The 19,063-nt window shown below is 35.6% G+C and overlaps 1 protein-coding gene across 1 annotated transcript; it reads left to right on the forward strand.

Moving 5' to 3' along the window:
• Nucleotides 1–13,317: 13,317 nt before the first annotated feature.
• LOC141400709 (uncharacterized) lies at nt 13,318–18,588 on the forward strand. The gene is made up of 3 exons (XM_073980152.1): nt 13,318–13,763; nt 16,534–18,098; nt 18,179–18,588. Exons 1-3 carry the CDS (start codon nt 13,595–13,597, stop codon nt 18,428–18,430), a joined length of 1,986 nt encoding a protein of 661 aa, XP_073836253.1. The 5' UTR covers nt 13,318–13,594; the 3' UTR covers nt 18,431–18,588.
• The last annotated feature ends 475 nt before the right edge of the window (nt 18,589–19,063 follow it).

Here is a 19,063-nt window from a genome sequence, read left to right on the forward strand (position 1 = left end):
TCGCAGGCATTCCGAATAATCTGTATGAGAGTATGTGCGCGCGTCATTTCACTATAGGGAGGATGTGTGTTGTATCAAAAAGATGACAAAAAATTTTACACTACAACCTCAAACAACTGGCTTGTTGATTTAGCTTCACGGTAGCTAGCTGAGCCATCTATATTTGTCGTTAAAGTAGAGTCCAATGTATGGTGTGTTTTGTTGCCAACCACAATGAGAGTAATAAGTATTCGTTTATTTTAGCTCTCTTTAACCTACCCGACGCCAAAAGGTAATGTTGGAATATAAAGAACAACCTTCTCCCTTTGTGATGACATGTGTTGTAGGTATTGCTCAAATGTTCTCAATGTGCCTACAATATTCTGTGGAATGTATAACGCAATGAATGCACAAATAACAAAAACTGCTGACAGTTTTGAAATACCTACACAAGAAAAACAATTAAGAAAGGCATATAGACTATCCAGGCCGAATATCTTCTACCACATATCAATAATTTAAGCGGTTAAAACACATATTAAGAAAACTAAAGAACAAATAAAATTCATTTAAACCAAAACAAGTAAAAAAGCATTAAGTTCGGCCGGGCCGAACTTTTCATACCCTCCACCATATTCATTCCTGTCCCAAACTTTAAGTGAGTACGTTAAAATGACAGATAATGTACATAAAATGCTTCATTCGGGAGGCCCTTTTTAATGGTGCCTATATCTAACTGTTGAAAATTTTTGGTGGGCTAGAAATTGGGAGGTACTGTTATATCGACACCTCCAAATAATAGTATGCTAAGTCTAAGAAGTGAGTTTTGCAGGACAAGCTCTAAAAGTTTGCAAATTTCTTTGACCTTTGACCTAAGTAAATATTTGTTTATAACTTCTATTCGGATTGTCCGATCATTACCAAAATTTGACAGAATTTAAGTTAAAGGACGTTAAATATAACAAGTAAAAAGTCGTTAAGTTCGGCCGGGCCGAACATTTTATACCCTCCACCATAAAATAGTCTTAAATAAAATGGAATAATTAGGGTCCTTTCACAATTTAAGGTGGAACAACTTTTCGACAATGGATAGAATCCTACTGCCTCCCACTATTGCTTAAATTACACTGTGAACAAAAATGTTGGGGCAGAGATAATTCCTTTGGAGATGAAAGCCCTTGGTGACAGAAAAACCCCGAAGGACAGATGCGCCGTGAGTCGAACTTCCGCGTTATGGCGTGATGAAGTTTTTGCAAGAGACCCTGTAAGCCATCAGGAATTAGCGTTATATCTTTGTTCACTGTTGCTTAAGTGCTCTACAAAAACAACAAACAAAGATATAATGCTAATTCATGATGGCTTACAGGGTCTCTTGCAAAAACTTCATCACGCCATAACGCGACAGTTCGACTCACGGCGGATTTGTCCTTCGGGGTTCATAATATACTCGCCAAGGTCTTTTTTCCCCAAGAGAAATTTTCCGTGCCCCAGACTTTCACCTCCATTTCGTTGCACAGTGTTATCTAATCTAAAAAAATGTGTTCAGCTAGGTGAAAGGTACCACCAACTGGGCTATATCAAAGAGTCAACCTATCTTTAAATTTTTTGGCGGAAATTTTTATAGCTGCAGGGAACTTCAAGAGTCAAATTGAGCGTAGTTTCATCAAAACAATGTAGACCCTCAAAAATGGACCCATGTTGACGAATTTTAGTGAAGAAATTTCGTGACCACTGAAAATTCCCGAAAATCGGGAGGTACTGTTATGTGGGGGATATACCAAAACATGGCTCTATATTGACGATTATTTTTTGAATAGACAAAATTGTAGCTAAAATTCTCAAAATACCGATCATTACAGCTAGTACGGTTAAAAATTGCAGCTAAAATTCTCAAAATACCGAAAATCGGGAGATACCGTTATATAGCGGCTATACCAAAACATGGACCTATGTGGACGATGTTCCTTTTGAGATGTTTTATGACCACTGAGAACTTTAAATGTCAAATTACAGCTAGTTCGGTTAAAAATTGCAGCTAAAATTCTCAAAATACCGAAAATCGGGAGGTACTGTTATATGGGGGATATTCCAAAACATGGATCTATATTGACGATTATTTTTGAATAGACAAATTGTAGCTAAAATTCTCAAAATACCGAGCATTACAGCTAGTTCGGTTAAAAATTGCAGCTAAAATTCTCAAAATACCGAAAATCGGGAGATACCGTTATATGGGGTCTATACCAAAACATGGAACTATGTGGACGATGTTCTTTTTGAGATGTTTTATGACCACTGAGAACTTCAAATGTCAAATTACAGCTAGTTCGGTTAAAAATTGCAGCTAAAATTCTCAAAATACCGAAAATCGGGAGGTACGGTTATATGGGGGCTATACCAAAACATGGACCTATGTTGCCGATGTTTGGTGGAGATGTTTCATGACCACTGAGAACCTCAAATGGCAAATTATAGCGAGTTCGGTTAAAAATTGTAGCTAAAATTCTCAAAATACCGAAAATCGGGAGGTACCGATATATGGGGCCTATACCAAAACATGGACCTATGTTAACGATGTTTCGTGGAGATGTTTCATGACGACTGAGACCCTCAAATGTCAAATTACAGCTAATTCGGTTAAAAATTGTAACTAAAATGCTCAAAATACCGAAAATCGGGAGGTACGCTTATAAGGGGGCCATACCAAAACATAGACCTATGTTGACGATGTTTGGTGGAGATGTTTCATGACTACTGAGAACCTCAAATGTCAAATTGCAGATAGTTCGGTCACAAATTGTGGCTAAAATTCTCGAAATACCGAAAATCGGGAGGTACCGTTATATGGGGGCTATACCAAAACATGGACCTATGTTGACGATGTTTAGTGGAGATATTATGCAACCACTGAGAACCTCAAATGGCAAATTACAGCTAGTTCGGTTAAAAATTGTACCTAAAATTCTCAAAATACCGAAAATCGGGAGGTACCGATATATGGGGGCTATACCAAAACATGGGCCTATGCCCATATCCTTTGGGATATAAGTTTGTTGATCACTAGGAACCCTAAGTGTCAAATTTTAGCTAATTCGGTCTGCAAATGTGGCGAAGAACGTCAAAATACCTCAAATCCGGAGGTACCGTTATATGGGGGCTATACCAAAGAGTGGACCGATATAGCCCATCTTCGAACTTGACCTGCCTATGGAAAAAAGACCCTCGGATGCAAAATTTCAGCACTCTATCTCAATTATTGCGGACGCTAGAGTGATTACAACAGACGGACAGACGGACATGGCTAGATCGTCTTAGAATTTTATCCTGATCAAGAATATATATACTTTATAGGGTCGCAAATGATTAGTTCGATGTGTTACAAACGGAATGACAAACTTAATATACCCTACATACTATGGTGGAGGGTATAAAAATGTAAAGAACTTGAAAACATGCTAAGTCGACTTAGCATACTATTGTTTGGAGGCGTCGATATAGGGGTTATAATAAAACATGGGTCTATGTTGAGAGTTTTTGATGGGAGCCTTTATTGTCAAATAACTCCTAATTCGGTTAAAAAATTTAGCTGGAATCCTCAAAATATCGAAAATCGGTACATAACGTGGGAACTTCAAATGTCATTAACAGCTAGTTCGGAGGTATCTGTGCTATACGAAAATATGAACTTATATGAACAATTTTTGTTGCAGAATTTTTGTTGACTTTTAAATTTCAAATTACAGAAAGTTCGTCCAAAAATAAAGCTAAGGTACGGAAAATCGGGAGGTTTGTTTTGGGGCTATACAAAAACATGGACCTACGTTCGATTAAACATTTTAAGTAAAATCGTCAAAGTACCGAAAATCGGGAAGTATCGTTATATTGGGGCTATGTTGAAAATTGTTAATGCAGATGGTGGTGACCACTACAACCTTCAAATGTCAAATTACAGTTAGTTCTGTTAAAAATTGTAGCTAAAATGGCCAAATTACTGAAAATTGGGAGGTACCGTTACATGGGAGCTATATCCGAACATGGACCTATGTTGACAATTTTTGATGGAGAGGTGTTGTGACCACTAAGAATTTAAAATGTCAAATTACTGCTAGTTCGGTTTAATATATTAATATAATCCAAAACATGGACCTATGTCCACTAGTTATATATGTAAGTTTATTGACATTTAAGAACCCTAAATGTCAAATTATAGCTATATAGGTCTGAAAATGTCGATAAAAACGTCAAAATACCGTAAATCGGGGGGTACCGTTATATGGGGGCTATACCAAAACGTGGACCTATGTCCACAACTTTTGTTATATAAGTTTATTAACACCTAAGAACCCTAAATGTCAAATTATAGCTACATCGGTCTGATAATGTAGCTAAAAACGTCAAAATAACCTATATTTCGGGGGGGTACCGTTATATGGGGGCTATACCAAAACGTGGACTTATGTCCACAACTTTTGTTATATATGTTTATTGGTACTTAAGAACCCTAAATGTCAAATTATAGCTAAATCGGTCTAAAAATGTTGCTAAAAACGTCAAAATACCGCAAATCGGAGGGTACCGTTATATGGGGGCTATACGAAAATGTGGACCTATGTCCACAAGTTTTGTTATATATGTTTATTGACACTTAAGAACCCTAAATGTCAAATTATAGCCAAATCGGTCTGAAAATGTAGCTAAAACCGTCAAAATACCGTAAATCGGGGAGTACCGTTATATGGGGGTCATACCAAAACGTGGACCTATGTCCACAGCTTTTGTTATATAAGTTTATTGACACTTAAGAACCCTAAATGTCAAACTATAGCTACATCGGTCTGAAAATGTAGCTAAAAACGTCAAAATACCGCAAATTGGGGGGTACCGTTATATGGGGGCTATACCAAAACGTGGATCTATGTCCACAACTTCTAATATATAAGTTTATTAACATTTAAGAACCCTAAATGCCAAATTATAGCTACATCGGTCGGATTATGTAGCTAAAAACGTCAAAATACCGTATATCTGGGGGTACCGTTATATGGGGGCTATACCAAAACGTGGACCTATGTCCACAAGTTTTGTTATATATGTTTATTTATACTTAAGAACCCTAAATGTCAAATTATAGCCAAATCGGTCTGAAAATGTAGCTAAAAACGTCAAAATACCGTAAATCGGGGGGTACTGTTATATGGGGGCTATACCAAAACGTGGACCGATATAGCCCATCATCGAACTTGACCTGCCTGCAAACAAAAGACGCAATTTCAGCGTCCTATCTCCATTTTTGTGGATGCTAGAGTGATTACCACAGACGGACGGACGGACGGACGTGCTCAGATCGACTTAGAATTTTACCCTGATCAAGAATATATATACTTTATAGGGTCGCAAATGAGTATTTCAATGCGTTACAAACGGAAAAACAAACTTAATATACCCTCCATACTATGGTGGAGGGTATAAAAATTAAAACTTAATTTTTTGCAATTCAATTAAATTATTAAATTCAATTAAATTAAATTTTTGGTATAGAGGTTAAGAAAAAATTCTGATTTCAAATCTGTTCGCGTTCACAAAATTGGCGGATCCTCGCTATGGCTGTTATTATTTTCTTATAAAGAAAATATATTTTAAAATGTCTTGTTTGTTGCGTTGAGAAAATTTATGTACAGTTAGTCAACAAAATTTTTGCAAACCAAAATTACTATAAAATTTTAAATAAAACAATAAAAAAAGTTTTGCACAACTTTTCAGTATTACGCGGTATTTCCAAAATTACTACAAAATTTTAAATAAAACAATTTCTGGAAAAGTTGATCCTAACATTTCGTAATCCCACCTCGGACATCAACAACAGCTTATGTATAAACGTCTCTTGAGTAAATATGTTTCGGAATGTCATATTCTAATGGTATTTTTGCCATTCTTCTTAACTATATTTTATTAAGCTGATCCTATTATTGGGCGACCTATCCCCGGCATTTTTCTTCAAGTGTACCCATAAATTTTCAATGGGGTAAAAATCTGGACTTTAGGCTGGGGTGTCGATGACTTTGGTGCAGTTGTATAACAACCAAGTCCATAAAATTTTAAGTCGAATTAACCATGTCCCTGTGTCCGTCCGTATGTTGAAATCAAGATACAGCTCGCGATTTTTAAGACAGAGCTCTATAATTTGGTATATTACTCCTAGGATGTTTGGTATTGAAAATGGGCTATATCGGTCCACGTCTTCGTAAAGCCCCCATAGGACGGTGCCTCACGATTTTCGGTACAAAATATTCATATTTCATATAGCCCCCATAGAAGCGTACTTAGTCCTCTTTGGGGCCAAAAAACTTCCCCCAGAATATTTGCACGTTTTATATAGCCACCACAGAACGTTACATTCCGCTTTTGACTATTTTGAATGTTTTAACCACATTTTCTCAACGAAATGGGTGGAATTTGGCCTTTTTAAGGCAAAAAAACTGTTCCCCGGATTTTTATCAGTATATGTCCACATTTTGATATAACTCACATATAACGGTACCTCCCTATTGTGGGCATTTTGAAGGGTTTGGTAATATTATCTCATCGCAATGACTGAAATTTGCTATTTAGTCTTTCTGGGAGAAAAGGACTTTCTTCCGAAAATTTGTTAGTATAGGTCTTTTAAGGTACATTATGATGTTATAACATAATTTTCGTCTAATCGGAAAATATACGGTCATCCCAGTACTCCAGTGGACGGGAAATGTTCTCTGCAGCAAATCTGTGGTCACTGTTTTGGGTCTGCCAGTCTGCCTTCCTTTTCTCTCGGCGCGGTGTTGGATGTTGTACACCATTGGTGCTCGCTTTCTTACATCACATTGCGGAGTCTTTTTAGAGTCCTTTTGGTGATCAAAAATTGATTAAGTCGCTTGTATGATCAGAAAGGGACTAGAAAGTGACTCCCTGTAATGATTAAAAAGAGTTCAATTTAAAATACAACAACAAATGTGTAGCAATCACAAATAAATCATTGAGGCGTTTAAAATGTGACTATTTTTATACCCTCAGCCTTTAGGCTAAGGAGGGTATATACACTTTGATACGATGGAAATGTGCCTCATCGAAATAATGGTTTTAGACCCCAAGTATGTTTGGACGAAATGTGTTTTAGACAATTTTGAGTCGATCTAGCCATGTCCGTCCGTCTGTCTGTCTGTCCTGCTGGCTGGAGCGCACGATAACTCTCGAACGGATGAACCGATTCCGTTCAAATTTTGGCTTTAGTAATATTTTGCCCAAACTTAGTTTAAGTTCGAAGATGAGCTACATCGGTCCACTCCTTCCTGTACCTCCCCTACAAAAGTTCGAAAATGTTCGGAAAGCTTGTGCGCACGATAACTCTTGAAGGGAGTTACCGATTTGGTCCATACTTTGTCTAGCGTAAACTTTCTACCAGAGTAATATGAGGTTCCAATATAGTCTCAATAGGTCCACTCCTTCGGGTACCTCCCACACAAAATTTCGGAAAAGTTCAGTTTAGGGCCATCTCTCGAATCGCTTTGATTTTTATTTTAGGAACTTGTATTCACTGCCCTCCATACGACGGTACAAGTTTCATCAGGGGCAAGTCCATACTTCCTGAGAAAATAGCATGAAAGTTGCAAAAAACCCCTATGACACCTTGCGTAGTGGTTGGAGCGCAAGATTACTCTCGAACGGATCTTCCGATTCTGTCCAAAATTTGGCCTTAGTAATATTTTGTCCAAACATAGTTTAAGTTCGAAGATAAGCCATATCGGTCTATTCCTTCGGGTACCTCCCCCACAAAAGTTCAAAAATGTTCGGAAATATTGTTCGTACGGTAACTGTTGAAGCGAGTGGCCGAATTGGTCCATACTTTACACATCCTAATATATCTACTAGATATAGATAAGGTTCAAATATGGACTATGCTTGTCCACTCCATCCGGTACCTCCCACAAAAAATTTCGGATAAGTTCACTTTAAGACCTATTATCGACTAACTTTGATTTTTGTTGGAGCAACTTGCATTCGCTGCCTCAATTACGATATTAAAAGTTTTTTTTAGGGGCAAGTCCATACTTCTTGAGCAAACAGCCCGAAGAGTATAAAAACCCCTATGACACCATATGTTGTGGCTGGAGATCCACTTCCATAACCGTCAATGTCGATCCATTCCTTTTATTCTAATCAACATTTTTGTCGGTTCAAAGGCCCAAATTTTTTAAAACCCCCTAAATACATACGTATTTTGGGAAAAAATTGTTTCAATATACACATGCTGAGGGTATACCTCTGTCGGCAAAGCCGACTGATACTTTTTTACTTGTTTCGTTATTTATTGTCACATTTTGATCTTCATGAAGATTGAAAAATGCTTAATCAAAAAATGATCATGTAGGTGTTTGTAAAGTGATTATAATTATGTATCTTCTGATCATATTTTGAACACATAGGTGATTAAAAACTGATTGTTTTGTTTTATTTTTGTTTGGTTGTAAATAATTCTCATATACACTTTCTAAAAAACTTTGATATAAATGTAACGTATAATATTAAGTGTATAGACAAACACAACACATGTTCAAGTTTTGCCAACCCAGCTAACAATTTTTTCCGAGGGCTCTGATATCAGATTTTATCTGAGATTTTCTGAATATTTTTTAGAATTGTGTCCGATTTCTCTAATATTTGCCTAGAAATTTAAGCGATTTTCTATAAGTTTATTTTAAGAATCTCTGCACATTTTCTAAAGAATCTTAAGAATCGTCATTCCGAATTCGTTCCGATTTCTAATGGATTTTCTAAGGGAATTTTTTTCGTTTGATGTCGAAGAACAAAATGATTGGTCATAAAATTCGCATATACAATTTTAAAATTTTTTTAATATAAATGCTACATATAATAATTCAAGCTAGTGTTGATAGCTTTAACATATATGTAGAAGTATACGTCTGCATATTGTTCTACTGTTAATCATAAAATTATAACAGCAGGCAAAATCATTACAAAGTTTGAAATTAGAATCTTCCATAAATAGCACATTGAAAGAAAATTGTCACTGAGTGGCGTTTGTTCTGTACAGTACGACACGTGGCGTCAGCGTCAGAATTGTTGTTGAAAAAATCTGAACTTTTCTCAGAATTTTTCCAGAATTTCTTTCCGAATTCGGACGGATTTTCTTAAGAAAATCTAAATTTTTCATCGAATTTTCCAGAATTTTCGTCCGAATTCGGACCGAATTCTGTCAGAAAATCTAAATTTTTTCCGAATTTTCCAAGAATTTACTTCCGAATACGGACGGAATTCGTCGGGAAACTCTAATATTTTTTAAGAATTTCCTTAGAAAATTCTTTCCGAATTCGGTGACCAAGTCCATACAACTTTCGTACCGAATTCGGTACGAATTCGGCATCAGAATCGGATATTTTTTCAGAAATTCTGTCCGAATTCGGAAAAAAATGTTAGCTGGGAAGTGAAATGAAGAAGCAGAATACTAACCACCGCGCAACATAAAGGATAATTAAAGACATAACAAAGCAGAAAAGACTATAAAACAAAGGAAAGAAACAAAAAGAATAAAAATTCTTTTAATTTATTTCGACTAATAAAAAGACTCATAAATGACTCCCTAAAGACTTATACACGATTATAAACATGACTCGAAAAAGAGTCCCAAATTAATCAACATATCACCAATAAATGATTGAAATACGACTCCAAAAAGACTTTATATGCCATCAGTTAATGGGCAAAAATGACTCGAAACTAATGCAGAGGAAGACTAATTTGTGATTTGTTTAGAAGGGTCGCCTGAGGTTACGTTTTCCTCCCGACAGAGGAGTCATTTATGATCAGAAAATGAGCTCATATTTCAGCTTTTTAATCTTGCAGTCGGATCAAAAAAGACTCGAATTTGATAAAAATTTTCAACAAATGCTGACTGGGCTATACCACAATGTGGAAAAGGGTATCATAAGTATTGGTCGGAGACCCCCAATATGGTATACCAATCTTCATATCTCGACGAGATAAAGCGATTTTGAGATGTGTGTCCGTCCGTCTGTCCATTATAAATTGTAAACACGCTCCAGGCCGCAATTATGGACCGATCGTCACGAAATTTTGTATGGAGGTCGGGTTCAAATCAGAATAGATCCCTATTCTTATTGGCGATGATCGTGAAATATTTAGCGGGTGAAATGGACCAAAAACATAATAATTTCTAGCGTCTCTGTAGGTCTCAATAATAGTCCGATCAACACGTAATTTTAAATAAGGTAAGAGTATATCACAAAGGAGAAGCTTGCAATTTGAGATGGCGATCGGATAATATTTAGAGGGTTAAATGGACCAAAACTTTTGTGTGAAAATTGTGAAAATTTGTAATATACAGTTTATATCTTAATTCCTGGAAGTGAGATATACTTGAAAGTGGAACGCTTGACCTTTCAATTGATGTCAATTATGTTGGTGTGCATGATCAGATAACAGACCCAGCTAACATTTTTTTCGAAACGAATTCGGACAGAATTTCTGAAAAAATATCCGATTCTGATGCCGAATTCGTACCGAATTTGGTACGAAAGTTGTATGGACGTGGTCACCGAATTCGGAAAGAATTTTCTAAGGAAATTCTTAAAAAATATTAGAGTTTCGCGACGAATTCCGCCCGTATTCGGAAGTAAATTCTTGGAAAATTCGGAGAAAAATTTAGATTTTCTGACAGAATTCGGTCCGAATTCGGAAGAAAATTCGATGAAAAATTTAGATTTTCTTAAGAAAATCCGTCCGAATTCGGAAAGAAATTCTGGAAAAATTCGGAGAAAAGTTCAGATTTTCTGAAAAAATCGGAAACAATTCTGACGCTGACGCCACATGTCGTACTGTACAGAAGAAACCCCACTCAGAGACAATTTTCTTTCAATGTGCTATTTATGGAAGATTCTAATTTCAAACTTGATTTTGCCTGTTGTTATCATTTTATGATTAACAGTAGATCAATATGCAGAAGTATACTTCTACATATATGTTGAAGCTATCAACACTAGCTTGGATTATTATATGTAGCATTTATATTTAAAAAATTTTAAAATTGTATATGCGAATTTTATGACCAGTCATTTTGTATTTCGACATCAAACGAAAAAAAATTTCCTTAGAAAATCCATTAGAAATCGGAACGAATTCGGAGTGCCGATTCTTAAGATTCTTTAGAAAATGTGCAGAGATTCTTAAAATAAACTTATAGAAAATCGGTCAAATTTCTAGGAAAATATTAGAGAAATCGGCCACAATTCTAAAAAATATTCAGAAAAAATCTGATATCAGAGCCCTCAAAAAAAATTGTTAGCTGGGGAGTTACAGCCTAATGTATTCCGTTATTTGTTTGTATTGTAATAATAAACTCGCTAGAAGTCGCAATTATACATCAATAGTCACGAAATTTTGCACCGGGTAAGAGTATAGGTCGAAAAAGATGCCTACAATTTTGAATGATGATCTGATATTCTTTAGCGGGTGAAATGGACCATTACTTTTGTATGAAAATATAAAAATTTTATTTTTGGTCGATATTTAAAATCCTTGAGGACATATATATTTCGCAAAGTAGCCTTCATATGGAAAAAAACTACTGACCTTTCCTCTGATGTAAATTGTAATAAAGTGTTTGCTAGATAACGGGCCTACTGTCTAATATATAATGGGTTCAGTGTAGAGAACCACATTTTTATCCCGTGCTACATGTTGTCTCTAAAAATTTATGTAACACCACGAAATATTCGTCCTAGACCCCTTATTTGGTATGCCAAAATTCATATCTCGACGAGATAAAGCGATTTCGCGATGTGTGTCCTTCCATTAAAATTTGTAAACAAGCTTAAGGCCGCAATTATGGACCGATTGTAACGAAGGAGGTTGGGTTCGGGCCAGTATAGAAATGATTGGTTTTTGGTGATGATCGTGAAATGTTTAGGGGATGAAATGGACCAAAAACAAAATTTTAACCAACTTTGTAGCGGCTCTGTAGGTCAAAATAATAACCCGCAAAATTTTAAACAAAGTTTGAGTTTATGATGAAGTAGAAGCGTACAAACCAACGTGAAGATCAGATAATACTTAGCGGGTTAAATGGACTGAAACTTTTGTGTGAAATTGGTACAAATTTTAATAACGTAGCGGTTAAACAACGGAAGTAGTAGTACTACATAAGTGGGTTTCATTACATTTTAGTTTGTGTGAACTAAATTTTCCTTTCCTGCTACAAAAATGTCTTTGTCATGCTAGATTACTTTTTGGTTTTGGTCATAAGTATTATGCATTACATCTCTGATATTTGATAATTAAATTTTCACAATCATTGAAAAGAAGTTCCGAGGGGTGCGATTGTCCAGGGATAGTGGTATAGGGTATCCCATGGTTGGCTCCGTCCGACTATAGACTTTTCTTACATGTTTTGTAATTATTTAGTTGACACCAAAAAACAGGTATGTACTTATACTTTTTGCCTATTGTTTCGTTTTTCTTTTCGATCGATTCCTGCATTTATTACCATAATGTTGTCATAAGCACGTAAATCAGTTCATTTGTACAAAAACCCAACCTTATTGAAAGAATTTCTTGTTGTACCTAATTCCTAATTGAAATCTAAATTCTTATAAATTCATCGTTTGCAATGATTTAGTGACTAACTGTATGTACAGTTAGTTAACAAACTGTATGTATTTACATTATTTTATCGGGTATGTGATGAAAACCGAATCGACTTTATTTGCAGAATCGAAATGGTAAATATTCGGAGTGCCTTTGACGATATATAGTTTTGCTTCACAGACGCTCCTTATTTAAATAATAATTTTTAAAATCCATTTTCAATTTCAATAAAATAATCACCAAAATTCGAAATATACGATTTCGATTTATGACAAAAGGATTCGAATCGTTTTCCATCACATACCTGTATTTTTTGGTGCAAACAGTAGGTACTCAGAATAATTACGGTTTAATTTCAACTCTACGGCTACATTAAATAAGCATGAGGTGTAACTGTAAGTACAAATTAATTGCTACATCTCTTTTATCATGAGTTGTCTGTATGGGGTGTTTATAAACGTTATAAGCTGTTCGTTGTTCTTCCATTATTTTGCATTCTCTCCTTTTGGCAGTTTTGTTCTCTTCAGTACATACAGTAAATGAATTCACCATGGGTATACACAAAAATTAAATAAAGCAATAACAAAGTATATAATGCTTTTGCTGCCGCGTTGTATGACAGCAGATATGCAGGCATATTCACCCCTCTCAATTATACCTGCTGTGCGAGTTGTTTTTCGTTTGTGGTTAGCAGCAGCACAGACACTAGCATCGTCAAAGCACTGTATGTGTAAGCAAAATAGCAGCTAAACTGTACCATTGCTGCTGCTGCCGGCGGCAACAGGCTAGAGCACAAGAGACCTCTATTGAGTTTGTGGATTTTTACCATGCAACCAAAGTACTTGTGAGAGCATAAGACGGGATAGGCAAATGGTAGTTTTATTCTTCAGTATAACTTTGAATCTCATAAGCAACGCAGCTACGTTAATTTGCTGAAAAACTGACAGACAATTAAAGAAACATGGGTCGTACGGCTAACGTGGAGATATGGAATTATTTCGATAATTACGTACAGGATGGCATAGCAGAATGCAAAATTTGTTCAATTCGTATGCGAAACAATCGCGTCTTTAATTTACGCCAACATTTACGTAAAGTGCACAGTGTGGACATTGAAGTGCAAGATGCAAGTAACAATTCACAAACATCGGCTTCCTCCCCCAAGCCTTATGATTAGACAGCGGAATCCTATGCAAATGCATATATGGTTAGGATGGTCGTAGAGAAAATCTGATTAGACAGAAACTCGTTTTATTACAAAATAAAACGAATTAGGCCCAGAAATTTTTGCATATTTTGCATATTCTGCATATCGTGCATATTTTGACATATTTGTACATATCTGCATAAAATGAGCATATGCAAAACCATATGCAAAAATATATTCAAATATTTGTGGTCTAAATATCCCACCGAAATGGCTGAAATTTGGTATTAAGTCTTCGTTAGGGGTATGCAACTTTACAACGGAAATCTGTCCGCATAGGTCTTCGTCTTCATATAGCTCCCATAGAACGGTACCTACCGATATTCGGTATTTTGATAGTTGTAGCCTCAATATCCCGCCGAAATGACCTTAAATTTGTCGGCATAGCACAGTGGTGGCACTTACATGGGAAGGTGTGACAAAAATACTTCTAAATGCTATATCGAACTGAAATTGTTATCAATGGGTCATAGTGGCCTAAAAACACTCTACGTAAACTATTGGGGTCCTCGGTCCAAAATTTCGCGTGTTCCCCATGAAACGAATCATCTTGAATTTAAGTATTTTACTGTTACCAAGACATTGTTCAACCAAATTTGCTGTAATCCGGTACCAGGACTTATTATTGTATTGTAAGCATCTCCACGAAAAATTTTCAGTATTGGTCCATGATTTGGTTTACTCACCAATGATTTATATATCGATTTATTTGGGCAGATGTCAACCAAATATTCTAAGCGACTATATTCTTATAATGATCGCAGATTTCCGAACATTATCTTATAAAGAAATGTCGTATCGGTCCACTTTTGACCACAGCCTCCATATAGGGTTACCATCTTTTTTTGTACTTTATAAGATTTAACCACATTTGTCTGCAGAATTACTTGTAATAATGCATTTTTGTACTCAATGCGGGGAAAACTTTCCACTTTTTGGCGTGGTCCAACATTAGGGTGTCCCAAAAAAAAAAAAAAAAAAAAAAAAATATTTGTTAACGTGGCCAAATCTTTTTTCGCGAGTTTTCATTACAGGTCTAAGTTACCGTGACCATAGAAATCGCTAATAGCACAAAAAACGTTATATTGAAACCAAATTTAAGAAAGGATAATAAAATTACTTAAAAGTATTCCAAAAAATATTAATTCAGCAACTATAAAAGGGTGTTAAACTTTTGGTCATAACTGCCAAAACCGCAAAGTTCCGCAAAAAGTCTATACAGTTTTGAAATCAACAGGCGCTAGGCTACAATTTGGCACTAGTGGCCATTTGTTCGAATTTGTTGAAAGTGACTAAAAGTTTAAGGAAATCCATACATCTATATTAAATAATTTCATTTTTACCAATAGTATAACCAAAATATTTGGCAAACCTTGCGATTTAGAGGAATTTTCATAACTAGAAAAATGATGCTTAGGCAATTTACTAAATGAGTCATCTTAAGTTAAGGCGTTAAAAATAGTCCTTTGTTTCATAAATTCGCTTAGAATATAAGTATTTTTTCTCATTTTTAAATAAATATTTTTCTTCAAAATTAGTCATGTTCATGGGGCGTTTTCTCCTTAAGACCCGCGAAAAGTGGAAAAAATAAGTTGAGTTTCGAAAAATTTGGAAAGTTTTGAAGCTATTTGCATTTTTAAATTTTTGAAACGACGACATGAATTTTTTGATTTTTGTCGTTGGGCGCATCCACTGTGCATAGGTCCACGTCTTCATATAACCCCCATAGAATGGGACCTCCCGATATTCGGTATTTTGAAGGTTGTGGCCTCAATATCCCACCGAAATTACTGAAATTTGGTATTTAGTTTTCGTTGGGGCTATAAAACTTCCCACCTGAAATTTCTCGGTATAGGTTCAAGTCTTCATATAGCCCCCATAGAACGGCACCTCCGGATTTCTGGTATTTTGAAGGTCATGGCCTCAATATCCCTCCGAAATGGCTGAAATTTGATATTAAGTCTTCCTTGGGGGTATAAAACTTTCCACCTGGATATAGGCCCACGTCATCATATAGCCCCCATAGAATGGTACCTCCCGATTTTCGATATTTTGAAGGTTGTGGCCTCAATATCCCACCGAAATGACTGAAATGTGGCATTTTGTCTTCGATTTGGGTAAACAACTTTTCACTTGAAATTTGTCGGTATAGGTCCACGTCTTCATATAGCCCCCATAGAACGGTACCTCGCGATTTTCGGTATTTTGAAGGTTGTGGACTCAATATCCAACCGAAATGACTGAAATGTGGCATTTTGTCTTCGATGTGGGCATAAAACTTTCCTCCTGAAATTTGTCGGTATAGGTCCACGACTTTATATAGCCCCCATAGAATGGTACCTACCGATTTTCGGTATTTTGAAGGTTGTGGCTGTGGTTATACATTTCTCTATTTTATTGACTTGCCTGAAAATAATTTTAAAGAAAAAATTGTACACACAAACATTTTTGTACCTATTATTGAAATATTTGTTGCATAAGAAAATATGTAAAATGCATAAATTTTGCATATGCAAAAATTTATGCATTTTGCATAATTTTGCATATGTCATATGTTTCGATTGCAATGTAATCAGAAGCCAAAAATATGCCCAGACCCAAAATTTGACATGAATCGGACCAAAAATAGGGGATGCATAAAATTCCGCTGTCTACTTATGATGAAGAACAAATCAATGCTGTTCTAAAATTAGCCAAACGCAAAATGCTCGAAGAACGTCAGCAGGGTCCAACGGAAAAGCGTATGAAGAGACGGGCCTACATCGAAGTGGATAAGAGATTATTTATGCGTTCAATGATTGGTTTAGTGGTTGAAGATGGCATTGAACCACATATCATTAACGGCAAGAACATGGCGAATATAATAAAACCTATTTGTAGTGCATTATCCGAACAAGAGGCAAAGCAGTTCACCATAGACTCGAATCGAATTGCACATAACATTGATCAATTGGCATCCTATATACACAGTAACTGCTGCAAAGATTTACATGGGCGTTTATTGTCCCTAAAAATTGACACGGATATTAATGCTTCAGCCAACACATTTTGTCTTAGCACACAATTTATTGAAGAAGGACAAGTAGAGACACGGTTGTTGGGCATCATAAAACTCAACGAAGGGGAAACACAATTTTCCGAGAAACACATTCAAGAGATTTTGAACAAGTTCGACATTAACATCAATCAGTTAGTATCTGTCAGTTGGGATCATTCAAAGGTAAATTGTTATCGAGAGGTTAGCAATTGTCGCTACCAAATCGAAATAGAATATTTTGAATGCTATCCTGATATTCTCATCGGTAACATTCGAGTAGAACCCTATATGAGCACCATAGCCCATAACTGTTTTATGGATCTTTTTAAAAATCCACGGATTTTCCAAATGCTTATGGAATGTCGAAATTTTGCAAAATTTTTAAACGACGAATCAAATGGTTACTATCAAATTTTTGAGGAAAATAACCTAAAAGTACCACAAGTTGATTCACCATGGAGATGGGGTTCAACATATGACATGATCAATGATTTGTTTATGGCCCGTGGTGTATTGCAAAACACAAAATTTGAACCTATCGCTTCATCGGAAGATCAATTTACCGCTTCTGATGACATGTGGGAATTTATTTCTGCCTATTGTGAAGCCCTAAAATATCTACACAAAACCTTGTCACGGTACAGTGAAGAAGAACAACATATCGGCGATTTTTATGCTCAATGGTTGAAATGTAAACTTCTCAATGAAAAACTTGTAAAAAAGCTTACAAACAAGGAAAGTTTCATAGGCCTTATTGCATTGGAGCTGCAAAATAGCATTGAAAATCGAACTAAGACATTATTAGAACAAGATCGTTTCACTGGTTGTCTGTACTTGGATCCTCGTTTCCAGCATACCCTTAATTTGTCACAGAAAATGACCGCAGTAGAGTATTTGAAGAAGTTATGGTCACAAGCAAAACTTTACAACCCACAAATGATGAAAACAACAACAGCAGATCAACAAGAATCTGCGCAGACACCACCACCACCACAACAACAATTCGATGATGATGAAGATGAGTTTCTAAACGATTTCCTATGTAATGGTATTAAAGGGAAGGATGTTACAACAGCAGATTTTCATCGCCATTTAGAGAAGCTTAAATTACCATTTCAAATGGTCGATACAAATATTTTGTTCTTCTGGAGAGAGTGGAAATTCAGCGAACCTGAATTGCATTATTTGAGTTCCATATGTTTTGCCATACCAGCTACGCAGGTAAGAAGATGTCTAGATATGTATTTGCAAATCGCATACCTGCATATTTATTAATATAACTAATCCACATTATTTTACAGGTTCATACTAAACCACGTTACTCTCACATATTCACTAATACGAGCAGGCCAAATCTTAGCTCAGAAAGATTGCTTTTTATACGATTGAATTCCCACCTTTTGGATAATGCCTTTAAACAGGTAGACATATTAAAGGAAGATGACATGTCGCCAAGTATATTAGATCAGGTAGAAGGTGACGACGAATCACTTATCACACCAGATTTAGATACAGTGGTAGACATAGATATTAAGACAGAATTAAAGGATTGAATGCACATCAACAGCCCCACTTTTATTTCAAAGACTTAATTTTTTACTTAAAATAATAAATATATGTAATTTAATGCTAATATAATTAGCAGTTCGTTTTGTGTAACTTTGTATAAGAAATATTCTTTAAATAAATTTACTACAAGTATTTCTAAAAACATTGTCTTTTTCATTTAAGTACACAGTTACAGTGAGTGACAAAAAATAAACGTCACACCTAAGATAAAGTTTTATTATTTATTTAAATAAAGTTTTAAATGGCGTTTGCTACACACAAACATTTTTAAACAGTGTTTGAATTTGCTGCCTGGACAGTACTAAAATATGTGCAGCAGTGCTACGACAGGTTTTTGTTCCAAAAAACAAATGTTATTGCTGTGCTGCGGTGCGAGCAGAGCTCATGCTATACGCCTGATCGACTCAGAATATTACGCTGAGCAAGAATATACATGACTTATGACTTTTTTACAACTTCGTATCCCTGTATGATATTTTGATGAGTTTTTACCTAAGATTACATAAATCTTAATTAAAATGTGATTCAAACTTTCAAAATTGTTAATTTTCAGAACTTTTGACATGGTTTTTAAATCAGTGTAAGCAGATAGTTAACTGAAATGAAAGGAAGATATA

Source organism: Musca autumnalis, unplaced genomic scaffold, assembly GCF_047663935.1.
Source record: "Musca autumnalis isolate F117 unplaced genomic scaffold, ASM4766393v1 scaffold_4, whole genome shotgun sequence".
NCBI classification, from domain to species: domain Eukaryota; kingdom Metazoa; phylum Arthropoda; class Insecta; order Diptera; family Muscidae; genus Musca; species Musca autumnalis.

What these genes read in the sequence shown, in the direction of transcription:
- LOC141400709 (XM_073980152.1), top strand. Translation starts at nt 13,595, where the DNA reads ATGGGTCGTACGGCTAACGTGGAGATATGGAATTATTTCGATAATTAC. An exon ending in CATTGAAGTGCAAGATGCAA is followed by an intron (nt 13,764 to 16,533) that starts GTAACAATTCAC and finishes TTCTAAAATTAG; the next exon opens with CCAAACGCAAAATGCTCGAA. An exon ending in TTGCCATACCAGCTACGCAG is followed by an intron (nt 18,099 to 18,178) that starts GTAAGAAGATGT and finishes ATTATTTTACAG; the next exon opens with GTTCATACTAAACCACGTTA.